Here is a 14064-nt window from a genome sequence, read left to right on the forward strand (position 1 = left end):
AGCCATTTGATTCTTCCGCTGCCGACATACCGACTCAGGAAGAAGCAGCTAGCATTGGCAAACCTAGCCGTCTAATAACGCTGAAAACCGCTCCTGTCCGCAACTGGCGTTAGTACCGCTAGTTCATGCAAGACCCGGTAAGGACACGCTCAGTGTGATGTGATTGGCCAGAAGTCGCTGTGATTGACAGTTCTGCCTTGAACTTCCTATTAGCGTTTTTGCAACTTTGCCTCAAGCAAGAGTCAATCTAACCTTATTCCTAATTATGCCTAAAGTTAACCTTATTCCTAACCTCAGTAAAATTATGCCTAAAGCGAACCTTATTCCTAACTCTAACCTCAGTAGAATTATGCCTAAACCTAACCTCATTCCTAACTCCAACCTCAGTAACAGTAGCGTTTTATCAGACAAAATAAATTGTCATAAAAAAGTAGCATTGGATCGTGGAAAATAAATTGTCCACAATTAGATTTGAACGCCAGGTCCATGGACTGAGAGTCCAACGCGGCACGCCATTGAGCTAGCTTGTTGAAAGAGGTTGTGGGAGTTACTTGAATGAGACACCGCACCTGGTCTTACATAAACTAGCGGTACTAACGCCAGTCGCCTCCTGTCCTTGTGGTGTTTAGAGCTGAAGTTAGGGCTGTCACGATAATGACATTTTACGTGACGATTAATTGTCGCTCAAATAATTGCGATTAACGATTGAATTGCGTTTCTGCCGCTGAACATTGGGACATTATGAATAAAATGTGTATAACTTTATACTATAAAATAAAAACCTGAATAGTGGAAATAGCCAATCATTGCGATTATCTCAAATAATTGCGATTGCACGATCATGTAATAATTGAGACAGGCCTCGCTGGAGTGTGGGTCATTTTGATTCTCCAAAATAAAGACATGTTCCTTTCGTGTTTAGAGAAAGAGAGAAAGAATCTGCATTACTCCTCAAGTATAAACAGCAAAATCCCCAAACCTTTAATTAAGTGGGCGAATAAGCATGCAGATTGGCTATTTTTTGCCATTTCTGAAACATTTTCAGGAAGTATTTTTCTGAAAGTCTAAAATAAGGCTCACGTGATTATAACCAGGATAGCACAATGCCATATCACAATACAAGACGATATCTATTTTCATATCACGATATGGATATCGTCTCTGTCAGGTGGAAACCTCACATGTCCAAAACCGTAACTTTTTAGGATTCAAATTCAAATACAGGAAAAGTAGGAGATCTACAAGCTCGAAACGTGGCACGAAGTGACGCATTTCGAGCTTGTAGATTTGCTTCCCTTGTGTGACACTGTAGTATGATCAAGCAGAGCATTCATTCACAAAAAAACACAAAAAGTTCAAATATGGAGATGGGAGGTTTCTACCCGGAAGCCCTATGCATGCGCGTGGGTGTGTGTGTGTGTGTGTTTGTGTGTGTCTGTCTCACCAGGTGTGTGTGTTTTGGACAGGGCACTGAGGATTCCTTCAGGCGAGATGTCGACTCGCGAGAGGATGCTGGCCAGAGCGGGACTGGGCGGGGCCCCTTTGGAGGCTGCCGATTGGCCAGATGGGGTGGTGGGTGTTCCAGGAGAGGGGCGGGGGGCGGGGCTACCTGCTGGGGGAAAAGCAGAAGAGGCAAGACTGAAACTCATCAATCGTCAATAAGATGATCAAACCTTAAGCAGTCGGTGTGTGTGTGTGTGTGTGTGTGTGTGTGTGTGTGTGTGTGTGTGTGTGTGTGTGTGTGTGTGTGTGTGTGTGTGTGTGTGTGTGAGTGTTAAACATTTATTTATTTGGACGCTGTACACCTTGTCATCTCTATCTGTAATGAGGCAGTTGGCTTCACTGTGCTCAACTGAGACTGGCCCACAAGCCTTTTTCTTTTAGGGTTCAAACGTTTGGTGGAATCTAGGGGGTGGTTGACATAGTGCCATTATTATGGCAGTGTACGGTTGCTTGGCATCTTGACATTCAACCATACTTTTTCCCCCCAAGACACTGTCATGAAAAAGAAAAAACAAAAGGGGGGCCTTTTGTGGGGTGTGGACACACCCCCTAAATCAATGAGAAACCTTCTGAAAATAACGACTTATTATCAAAGTCCATTCCACTTCTCTCTCCCTCGCCTCTCTCTAACCATCCCACTCTACATCACCCTCTATCCTCTCACTCAAATTCACAATTATGCAATATTTACTAAACATTTTTCAAATTCTATTCAAATGTTCTGGTTAAATTCATTGTGATGCTGTATCAACTCATTTTGCTGGGGATCCCCTGGAACCCCACCCACCCCCCAAGGACCCCTGGGGGTCCCCGGACCCCACTTTGAGAACCAATGCTCTACCCTGTCTGTCCGTCCATCCATCCATGTACCTGTGTTCTTCATGGCGGAGGTGATGGAGCTCAGGATGGAGCTGATCTTGCCCAGGTCCACGTTGGCCAGGTTCATGCCCAGAGAGGCAGGGTTCAGGGTGGTGGGGGAGGGGCTGGGGGAGGCGAGCGGGGGGGTGGAGGAGGAGGTGGAGGACGAGGACGAGACTTTGGGAAGCCGGGTGGGCGTGGCCGGAAGTGTCAGCTTGGAGGACACGCCCGCTAGTAGCTTTGTTGACGACGCGGTCGTCTTGGAAACGGCGGCGGCCATCTTGTCCTTTTTGTCCTCCGCTGCTGTTGGACAATTATATATTATATAAACTAGAAAATGTGCTCCTCGGAGCACAGGTCTCCGCCAGCACTATTCCTGATTAATCCTGTCTTACCTATTTATATTACATATTGTGACTTGACCAATGTTCGCTTGGCAGATGGAAGCTCACTTCAAAAAATATAAATGATTTTTATAGTTTCTTATTTCGTCATGCGTCTCGCTAGCCAATTAAAAGCATTGGTGACAACATAGTGTCACGTGAAGCTTGACCAATGTTAGCTTGGCTGAGACGGACGGACACACGGGAGGACAAGAACGAAAACATACTCTCCACCTCTGGCGGAGACAATATTAAAACAGACTGACATTAAAATATTAAAACCTACAGAGTGACATTCAAATATTAAAACATATTTAAACAGATTGACATTAAAATATTTAAACAGACTAACATTAAAATACATTAAAACAGACGGACATAAACATATTTAAACAGACTGGCAATAGCATCGTGGAACTGTGTTCCAAAACAAAATGAGCCTGGCGATTTTACTCATATGGATATGAAGCATCAACTGACTGAAATAGTACACACGTATCAGTAAGTAAGAAAATAAATACATTTTCTCCAAGTACAGACTTTATCAAATGTAACTCAATATCATAAAGGACACACAGAGTCACATATCTGACAGAATTGGCAGGCTGAGTTGTTTATTTTTGGAACACAGTTCTTATATGACGTGACCTAAGTTGACCCTATGGTATTTTCAATAGAAAACATTATGTAAACTTTAGTTTTTTACAGCTGGGTGTTTTTTATTTATTTTAAAGATGTTTTTATTTGTTTTAAAGATATTACACTACTGTATACCTTTATTGATAGGTATACAGTAGTAGCCTGGCATGGCCAGACTAATATCACTGCGTAGATATTAGTCTGGAATCTCTGTGTGGAACCTGCATTTCCAAGGGCCAAATTTAAAAAAATGCCTCTGGTGAAACCCGCCCCATATTTGCATACTGGGCCCTGATTGCTCCCTCACTACTTCGGAGGGAGTGACATCCAATCACAACTGAGCGGTGCCAGACCAAATCAGCCGAGGGCAATTTTTTGCAATGGCAGATTCGTCTGGTTTCCAGGCTAATACAGTAGACTGAGAGGAAATGGGGGAGAGAGATTTTATAATGAATAAATGTGTATTTTGTCCAATCTGTATGGTAGAGTATGTTAATACAGTATAACTTATACAATTGGGGTGGTTGTATTTTGTCTCCCTGCTCTTCTATTGAGACATTTAGATAGTGTCGAAGGTCATGTCTCATCTAGACACAGGATCTGACACGAATTTTGACCAGAAGGTCAAGATTACATTTATCCCAGCAATTTCAGCTTTAAGATTAAAATGAACGCTTGAAACTTGACAAGAAATGTGTGTCACTCACCTGGAAGGCCGACGCTGTCTGCGTCCTCATCGGACATGTCCATGTCCTCTGTGTCTCGGTTGTCCGCGGGGAGGATGTCCCCGTCGTCCATGGCCTTGCCGTCCAGCTCGGGGTCCAGTTGGACGTCACCCGCCGCGGACCCCAGGCCCAGGTAGGGAGAGTCGGAGCCGGTCGGGGAAGGGGCGTCCTCGGAGGGGGAGGGGATGGGCGAGTCCTCTGGCCCCGGAAGGGAGTCCTTCAAGATGTCCAACTTCCTCTTCAGACTCGCCACTCGGTTAGCGAAGGCGTTGTAGGCCTGAGAGAGAGCGAGGGAAGGAGAGAAAGAGAGAGAGATTACAAGGTCTGAGGTCGCCTGACCGTGGTATCAAAGAAACAGTTTCCTATGTGCATGTACATCATCCCAATACTTTAGAGCAGTGGTTCTCAAACTTTTTCCATGTCAAGGACCCACAAATGAATATCTACAGGGTCCCCACACATTTTTAGCAATGAATTTCCAAAACTTTTCCAAAACTTTTCCAGAATATTTAGCCCAATTTCCAGGCCTATATAACAATCATTCGGCGCAATAATGTGTCTCTTACTCCTACGTAGAATGCCCAAAGATAGGCAGTGTAGCAAAAATAAAGTTTGAGACATACATTAGGCTGCCGTCACACAGCCCGTTCGGCGAAAAACTACTTATGTTACATATTTCGTGTAATATTATTCATGTTTATGAAAATGTTTTGTTTTAACAAAATCAATAGCCAAAAACAATGCATAGCCAAATATTTTTCCAGGACCGTTGATAAATTCCAGGACCTTTGATGATGTTTGATCAATTTCAAACCTTTTCCAGTACTGGATTTATTTATTTTTAATTTCAAAATATTTCCAGGAATTTCATGACCGTGGGGACCCTGTATCTATTAGGCCGCGGTCCCCCAATCTCAAAATGTTTTGTGTCAGGGACCCCCAGAAGAGAAAAATCAAAATTCTCAAAATATTTTCCAGCATATGTACAAGCTCGCAGCGTGGTACGAGGTGACGCGCTGTGAGCTTGTAGATCTGCTATTTTTGAATAGCCATCGTATAAATGGATAAAGTGGTTAAAATGATTGTGATGCCATGTTGACTACTTTGGCCGGGGACCCCCCTGGAACACCCTCAAGGATCCCTAGGGGTCCCCGGACCCCACTTTGAGAACCAATGCTTTAGAGATGACCTGTTGGCCACTTTTTTTCCCCAGGCTCATGGTCACAATATAGTTTGCGGGGACTTCAATGTCAGGACGGGACATGAACCTGACACTCTGAACATACAGGGTGACAAACGCCTATCCAGGAGGTGGAAACACCCCCTCCCCCAATCTGTAAGATTATCTCTGGGTAACGGTGAGTAAATTCATTTATCGCTGAACCTAAGCCCTGGTGTCTCTCAGAGGGTTCACAGTGTCAGCCCACTAACACCCCTGTCAGACCATCGCAACACCACAGTTTAACCCATTAAGACCGGGAACGCATCGGTGTCATTTTTTAGATTTCTTTGGCTACTCAAAACTAACAGATATACAAGCTCATAGCGTGGCACTCGAGCTTGTAGATCTGCATTTTTAATTTTTTTTTAAGTTTGAAATGTTGAAAATCTTTAGTTTGAATATATATATTTTTTTTTTTAAAGCAAACATTTGTAACTCAAATCTTTGCTTCTGGGGGGTCTCTCTCTCTCTCTCTCTCTCTCTCTCTCTCATAGCTCATAGGTCATAGCTCATAGCGTGCGCGTGGCACTCGGTGCCGCGCTATGACTTTGTAGATCTGCTATTTTTGAATAGCCAAAGAAATTTTAAAATGACACAGATGCGGTCTTAAATGATTAAACAGATCAACACCAAATCGCAAAGGATCAAAGCCAAACAAACTACACGCTAAGAGAAAATGCTACAAGTGGAAGGAAAGTAGTCGAAGCCAAAATGCTATCAGGCAACAACCATCACTTTTAGACCAGATTCTGGAAAGAAAGAAAACCTTTTTCGACAGTGAAAGTATAAACAGGGCAGTAGAAGGCCCCAGTAATATATCGTCTCTGTCGGGTATAAACCTCATATGTCCAAAACTGTAACTTTTCAGCATTCAAATTCAAAAATAGCAATAGTAGCAGATCTACAAGCTCCAAACACGTCACGGCCGCGTTTCGAGCTTGTAGATCTGCTACTTTAGAAGCTTTTGTGTGACGCTGCAGTATGTATGATCAAGTAGGCCGTCTAAAAAGGTAGAATATGGAGATGAGGTTTCTGCCTGACAGCGACGATATTAGACCTTACAGCATCATTATAAAACCCAAAAGGTATCAAATGGAAAAGCCAGAAAAAAAAAGATATATGCTATAATGACTGTACAAATCTCAGGATAAAATTGGGGAATTTATCCCAGAAAACCAGAATACACGTCTTTGATATAGTGAAAAGCGTACATTTAAGGAAAAGCTATTACCAACATATTGAGGAATCCATATAAACAAAACCTCTGGGAAAAATAGAACAAACTACACAAACAAAAACATGACAATCTACCCCCATCCAAAATGGAGATGTATGACAGGACTGATAACCCCGCTCCACAAAAGTGGAGACAAATTTGACCCCAATAAGTACTGTGGGATCTTGTGTCACAACAGAAACCTGGGGGAAATCCTCTGCATGATCATATTCTGAGCAAATTGGCTTCGTACCAAATTCCATAATATAATATTATGCTATATTTCATATAGCATAATTGTCTTCACCCTCAATTGACAACCCCAAAAAGTCTCCCGTTTTGTTGACTTAAAAAAAGAGCATTTGATTAAATTTAACAGGAAAAACGTATGACATCATAAAATCCTTGTACACTAGCAACATGTGTGCAGTTACGATTGGCAACCCCCCCCCCCCCCAAAAAAGCCAATAGCTTGAGTCCAACGCTCAACAACATATCGTCTCTGTCGGGTGGAAAAACCCTCATTTGTCCAAAACTGTTAAGCACATTTATTGTTCCTTTTATCCACAATCAGAATCAGAATCAGGTTTATTGTCACATCACAGGTTTACAAGGTAAAAAAGTGGGTGACATTTGTTTTTGTACATCATTCCCATCGCAACGTTAAATTCCGTAGAAAGAAGAGTGGGGAGAGAGAGAAGAAGAGGGGTAGGGGGGCAAGTGGGAAGGAGATCAAACAAGAGAACAATAGAAGCCACAAAACAAGTTATCTACATATTTACAAAGTACCTGAGATAAGAGACAGACTAAGGTGCCTGAGCATAGCAGCAGTGTATGTATACTGTGCATGATATACTTATAGACGTTAAGGTGCTTCAATAGAGAAAAAAAAAGCGCAATAAAAAAGACCAACAAAAAAGGTTTGTGCATTATACATGGGATTAAGGTGCAGAAGCCTACGGGTGGACTTTCCAGGATTCAAATTCTTAAGTATCAAAAGCAGCAGATCTACTTCGCGCCACATTTCGAGCTTGTTGGACCTGCTACTTTTGATGCTTTTGAGTGATGCTGTAGTATGGTTAAGTTAATAGTTAATTCACGAAAAAAACACAAAAAGTTAAGTATGCAACGATATACATTGCACTACTGTCATAGACAGACATACTGTAGCTTTGTCATAACAGACCTGGCCTGGTCATAGAAAGACATCGCCTGATCATAACAGACATAGCCTGGTCATATAACTCCTGTCTTAGCTGCGCTCCATTGGCTCCCTGTCTATTTTGCCTATAGAGGATATGCGCATGCTTAAAGTGAATGGCACATCGAGTGGCAAATCGAGTGGCAAAGCAACATGCAAAATGAGTTTAACATTATTTAATGTCGTTTAATGCAATCAGATTTGACTTTTCTGTTTGGATGCATGGGCTGTCAAGGCCAGAAAGTATTTTTTTGACACTCAGTAGGCATTCCTGCATAACTTCCGGGTTTGATGATGATGTCATACGCATATCCTCCATTTCAGAATACATTTTAAGCTCCTCTTATTTGTTTTCAAATCTTCAAATGGGCTCCCTCCTCCTTATCTCGCTGAACTTGTGGAACCTTATACACCAGTCAGGGCGCTGAGGTCTGCTCCTGGAGGTTCCCAAAACTAGACTTAAAACCAGATGTGACCGTGCCTTTGCTGCCCCACGACACTGGAACAGCCTACCCCTTCCCATTAGAAGTGCTCAGACTATTGGGATTTTAAAAACACTCCTCAAGACTCATTCATTTTCTCTAGCTTTTAATGTTGTTTTCTATTTTGTTTCATGTGTTTTCATTTTTGCATATTATAGGCACAGGCCTGTTCTGTTGATGCCTTCTATGTACCGCACTTTGGTCAATTTTGATTGTTGTAAATGTGCTATATAAATGAAGTTTGATTTGATAGCCTGGTCATCATAGACAGACATAGCCAGCCGGGTCATAGAGACACATAGCCTGGTCATAAGACAGAACCAGACAAAGAAATATAAACAAATTAAAATGAGAAGAGGTTTGACTGAACACTGACAGACAGATGCCAGATTGTTGGGTCTGATCCTGATCTTTTATAGAGTCCCAGACCACAAATCCTACTACTTTAATTGAAATTATACTACTTGAATTGAAATGACCTCCAAAATATGTCCGGAGTTGCTCAACACACGATCACTCCATTTGCCCCAAAACTTGCCACAGACTGTTGATCAGAGCTCTGGCTATAATATAGGCTTCTTTCCCCGCCTTCAATGTACTTACATATTGTACGGTTGAAACTACATTTCCTACTACATCTTAACATTTTAGCCACAGCATCTTTCTTTCTTTCTGGCCGCAGTATCCTTTTATTCGATTAGTCGATTACCATGATCAGTCATAACCATAAGGACTTTCCAATGCAGCTACCACTGCCAAATAAGGACTGTGATGGACTGTGATATGTGAGGGCCTAGATGTGAGGGCCGCGAAGCGGCCCAAACCTCTAGTATCCTTTATTAAAATTGGCTACTGGGAGGACTGGCGGACCACGGCCACGTCACTATGACTCACACATAACCATAAAAAAACCTGATACGCCCATGTATAGGCATGTCACTATGACTCAGACATAACCATTAACAAACACGATATGCCCATATATAGGATATATAGAGATCAGTTATCCATAGCCACAGATCCGACCACTATGACCATATATGGGACCGACCGACTTCAAACTCGGCGTGCACATCGGCAAGGACTCGAGGGAGTGCAGTGCCCGCCGCCAAGTCAGATATTCGGTTGTCCGAAACCGCCGATCCAACCAATATGCCCATATATGGGCATGCCACTATACAGGGTATGGGCATATACTAATGACATCAGGTATCTCCATATATGGGCATAAATGGGACACAGACAGACAGGTACAACAGGTACTCTGACAAAGCCCCAGACACGGTGACTCGGCGGTGCGACGTAGATGTGAGGGCCGTATAGTGGACCGAAGTTTAAAACAAATAGCAGATCTACAAGCTCACAAACTCATCGCAATGCAACGTGCTGAGCTTGTATTTTTGAGAACTTTCTCTCATAATCCAAAATAGGGCCGCCAGACTTTAAATAATGGCCGATACATGGGTCAGGCTCTGCTCAATAACACATTAAACATGCCGTGTCAGAGGAACATTAGCAGTTGTACTCACATTGGCTACAATCTTCACCTCCTTGTACTGCGCTTCATAGAAGATGTCTGCATTTCCCAGAGCTTCCTCCAGGGGGGGTCCTGTCGTCAACTCTCTCTCCAGGAAGCTGACCAACTCCTGCAGTTTCACACTCCCCTCCTCGAAGTCCTTCGCAAACTTGTTTCCTCCGGCCTTGTCTGGACATGCACGCGCACACACACACACACACACACACACACACACACACACAAACTTCAGATGAGTTTTGGAGTTTGACTTTAATTTCAATTCCAATTTATTTGCACAAAGACTATCAACAGAGGCTGGGTTTGGGGTACATTTCATATGCGTGTGTGTTTACCATGTTTTACCATCTTTATGGGGACCAACAGTCCCCCAAGAGGTTAGTAAAACAAGAGAAGATCGGCCATGTGGGGTAAAGGTTGTAATGATTTCTAACTTTAAAGTTTGGACGAGTGGTTTTCCACTAAATGGCACTGTTATCTACCCTATGAATGATGCTTTCACTACCTGATGACGACAGACCCGGAATTGACGTCATTTAAAAAAATAAAAGCTTGTTTACTTCCTGCTATATCTCTGTTCCTCTTGCTTTACGGCAAAACAAGGCTCATTCAAATGGCCGCAGCTGTGCAATGGATTACCGTGAACGAATATTCCCCCCCCCCTATACTACCAGACCGTGCGTGTAATGAGCCGATCTCTGTGAGGACGGAGGTCAGAGAGAATATTCCATGATTTTTTTTCCAAAGGTACAGTAAAATCGGCGTTTTCGCTGGCAGTAGTGGCACTCTATTGCACTATTACTCTGGCAGTTAAAGAGCTACGGTTACAAATATTTAAGTTTCTTCGTTCTGCAGTTTATTATTAGTAGTTGCAGGTTTCACGTGGCTTGTACAACAGTTTTTTTGTTTTGTTTTTAAGCCATTGAGTGACTATTCCGGGCGGTCACCATCTGTCTGTGTCCCTTTTGTGCCCATATATGGAGATCTCTGTATCTGTTTGTCCTTGTCCCTTTATTTTGTCCCTTTATGCCCATACAGTATATGGATCCTTGACGGCATGCCCATATATGGGCATGCCCATATCGGTTGGGTTGCTGGTTCTGGACAACTGGATCGCCATACCGTATATGCCCATTTATGGGCATATTAGGCGAATCGGCGGTTGGACAAGATATATAGCTTTTATTATCATTCAAAAATACATAAATAACAGTTGAACAAATTTTCTTTCCACTGGCTTACGAAATTCTAAAACTACTCCTAATTTCAAAAGGTAATCAACCGGATCTCCAGGGGTTGGGTATTGCATAACCAGAGGGGCATCAAGGTCAAGGTCAATTTTATTTGTCCTAAACTGTGTTACAGCAGATTAGGATCTAAAAACACACATTGAACATCCATAAAAGAAAAACAGACATAAAACACCCACACCCAAGTGCCCACAGCAACAAAGGCAACAATTATTCCCAACGGGCATCATTTCCAATGGGCCTAGTTGTATTTAATTATGCTATAGGAGGCTAGCCATCTTTAAGAGGGTCTGGGTCTGTTGGTCTGTGCGTGTGTGTCCGGAGCTATTCTCGCAACTCACTGGACTGATCAGCGCCAAATGTCTGCAGGTAGGCCAAAGACATATCTCCACATGTATTCCCTTGTCTTTTTCCCTTTTACGCTCATATATGGAGTTCCATGTCAGGATTGCCCAAATATGGAGTCCAGGCCACTGAGGTCAATGACATCAGCACTGAATGGCATATTGATGAAATCAAGGCACTCTATGTATGGAGAGATATATTTTTTGTGGGGGCTGAAATCTTGCCCAAATTTGGAGTCATAAGTCATAGATATGTCATCGACGACTGACTCATTTCAGTCATTGATGACTGAAATGATTTAAAAGCGATCTGTTTTGATTTGATTCTCATTGTGTTCTGTAGCAAGCCACAAGTTTCCTAGTTCGCACAACGTCCAGACACGCAGGGGTGAAGAAGTAAACAGCTGTTTAGAATCAACCAAGTTTCGGAGAGTCGTGATCATCAACAAAAAAATCATGGCAGAAACCCAAGAAGAGATGTCTTCAGTTGAGAAGAATGTGGCTCGACAGATTGAGTACTACTTCGGTGACCACAACCTTCCAAGAGACAAGTTTCTCAAAGAACAGCTGCAGCTTGATGACGGCTGGGTGACTTTGGAAACCATGCTCAAGTTTAACAGACTTAAGTGTTTAACCACAGACCCAGACGTGATTGTGTCAGCTCTTCAAAAGTCAAAGGCCGGACTTCTGGAAGTCAGCGATGACAAAACAAAAGTCAGAAGGTCTCCTGATAAACCCACACCGGAACGAAATGACGAATACAAAGATGCCGTCCAACAAAAATCTGTGTACGTTAAAGGTTTTCCAATGGAGACGACCCTTGATGAGATTCAGGAGTGGCTGAACGGGAAAGGCCCCGTAGAAATGATTCACATGAGGAAAACCCTGCAACGGCAATTTAAGGGTTCGGTGTTTGTGTGTTTTGACACAGAGGAGTCATCCAAGCGATTCGTGGAACGGTCAGACGTCAAATCGTTTAAGGACAACGAGATGATGGTGCTATCAAAAGGGGACTATCACGCAAAGAAAGCAGAGGAGCGGAAACAGCGCAAAGCAGAGAAAAGGTCTAAAGCTACACAGGACAAGGAAGAAAAGCAGCAAAACGTAGAGGAGAAGGAAATGGGTCTGCTTTTGGATGCACAGACGGCTGGCTTGCTGAAGTTTTCAGGAGAACTTGAGCAGGCCTCAAGAGAGGATTTCCATGAACTGTTCACCGGGCATGGGACAATTAGATGGGTTGATTTTGTAAGGGGTGCCAAGGAGGGCACGCTCCTCTTCGACGGCAATGCAAAGGAGGCTTTTGATAAGGCAAAGGAAGCAAATGGAGGGACTTTGCAGGTAAAGGACAGCGAGGTCGAATGGCAGGTGCTTGAGGGAGATGAACAGAAAGAAGCGTTGAGGAAGATAATTGAGGCCCAGCAGGAGATGCACAACAGACAGAAAAAAGGCAAAGGTGGTAGAGGAAGGGGAAGTGGCCGAGGAAGAGGAAGTGGCCGAGGAAGAGGAAGTGGCCGAGGAAGAGGAGGACAAAAGGGAAGGGCTGGCAGAGATCAGGACATAACATCACAGTACCAAGGCAAGAAGACTACATTTGAAAGCGATGAGGAGGAGGCTGCACTGCCAAGCCCCAAGAAGCGAGCGCTAGAAGGAAATCTTGATTTCCCAGTGGCAAAGGTTGTGAAGAAGACTGAAAATGGATCTTATCCAAATACTAGGGGACAGAAGTCCAGAACTGAGAGTGCTCTACTGTCAACTGATTAAGAGAAGGATAGAGGGGTACAGACTATCAGTGAACATATATAGTCTATAGAAACAGTTCACACTCACAAGGTGGATTTTCTTTAGATTTTTTTTTTTTACCGCAGCAGCAGTCATGACAAACGGACACGTTTTGGCTACTCTGGCCTTCATCAGCGAAAATGGATCTTATCCATGAGGTTACAACTGAAAATTATTTAGATAAACAGACTTACTTTTCACTTTAAAAAACAACAATAGCAGATCGATAATCTCACAACACATCATTGCAACGATCATTGTGAATTCTGCAATTTTGTACTACTTTAGCATGCCACTGTTGTATGATGTAGGGCAGCGGTTCTAAAACTATGGGTCGCGACCCTAAGTGGAGTTGGGGGAAGGTGCCGTTGGGGTCGCCCATTAGCAAACAAAAAAAAAGAAGAAAAACGTTTTTTTATCAAGAAACGGTAAAGAATAAAAAAGGGGAGGTCTTCGCGACCAACATGAAGAGAGGATGGTCACTTGACTCCTCATACACACACAGCTCTGTCTCCAACACCAACGAGAAGAACAACCACCAACACAAGAAAACACACTCAAGCCCTGGCTAGCAGAGGCTGAGGCACACGATCTGATTTCACTGTTCAAAAACGATTTACATAGGAATTATGTTCAATATGAGCGGGGGGCTTAAAAGATCTGATGGGGTCGCCAAAAATATTCTCATAATATGGGGGTGTGGTATAAAAAAGTTTGAGAACACCTGATGTAGGGCATTCATTCACAAGAGATAAAAAATGAAAGAAATATGGAGATACAGGTTTTCTGCCTGACAGCGATATTATTATGCTCCTTGGGCTTTTTATTGAGTTTACTGAGTTTCAACAGAATCATTTTAGTTTTTAGAAAGATCTGCATGACAATTGTGTTCCATTGTGCTGTTCTCATTCTAAGTTCTTGTGAAAAT

General features: G+C 43.0%; 2 protein-coding genes across 8 annotated transcripts in view; one reads left to right on the plus strand and one right to left on the minus strand.

The window, feature by feature from the left end:
• Nucleotides 1–14064, minus strand: part of rprd2b (regulation of nuclear pre-mRNA domain containing 2b) — a 43488-nt gene that overhangs the window by 13613 nt on the left and 15811 nt on the right. For 4 of the 7 annotated variants that reach the window (XR_014600539.1, XM_084053709.1, XM_084053712.1 and 1 more), the window contains 4 exons: nucleotides 9759–9934; nucleotides 4091–4385; nucleotides 2374–2664; nucleotides 1445–1612 (listed from right to left, as the gene is read on the minus strand). Coding sequence is in view for 6 of the 7 variants with exons in the window: in XM_084053709.1 (XP_083909835.1) it covers nucleotides 1445–1612; nucleotides 2374–2664; nucleotides 4091–4385; nucleotides 9759–9934 (930 nt within the window). In the remaining variant the exon portion in view is untranslated. The remainder of the gene's footprint in view (nucleotides 1–1444; nucleotides 1613–2373; nucleotides 2665–4090; nucleotides 4386–9758; nucleotides 9935–14064) is intronic. The other 3 variants (XM_084053713.1, XM_084053710.1, XM_084053711.1) reach the window with 2 other exon arrangements.
• Nucleotides 11814–13118, plus strand: LOC311038788 (lupus La protein homolog; the record flags this gene model as incomplete). The annotated part of the gene is made up of 1 exon (XM_084048390.1): nucleotides 11814–13118. One exon carries the CDS (start codon nucleotides 11814–11816, stop codon nucleotides 13116–13118), a length of 1305 nt encoding a protein of 434 aa, XP_083904516.1.

The sequence above is a fragment of the Gymnoscopelus microlampas genome, assembly GCF_963454915.1.
Source record: "Gymnoscopelus microlampas genome assembly, chromosome: 3".
NCBI lineage: Eukaryota > Metazoa > Chordata > Actinopteri > Myctophiformes > Myctophidae > Gymnoscopelus > Gymnoscopelus microlampas.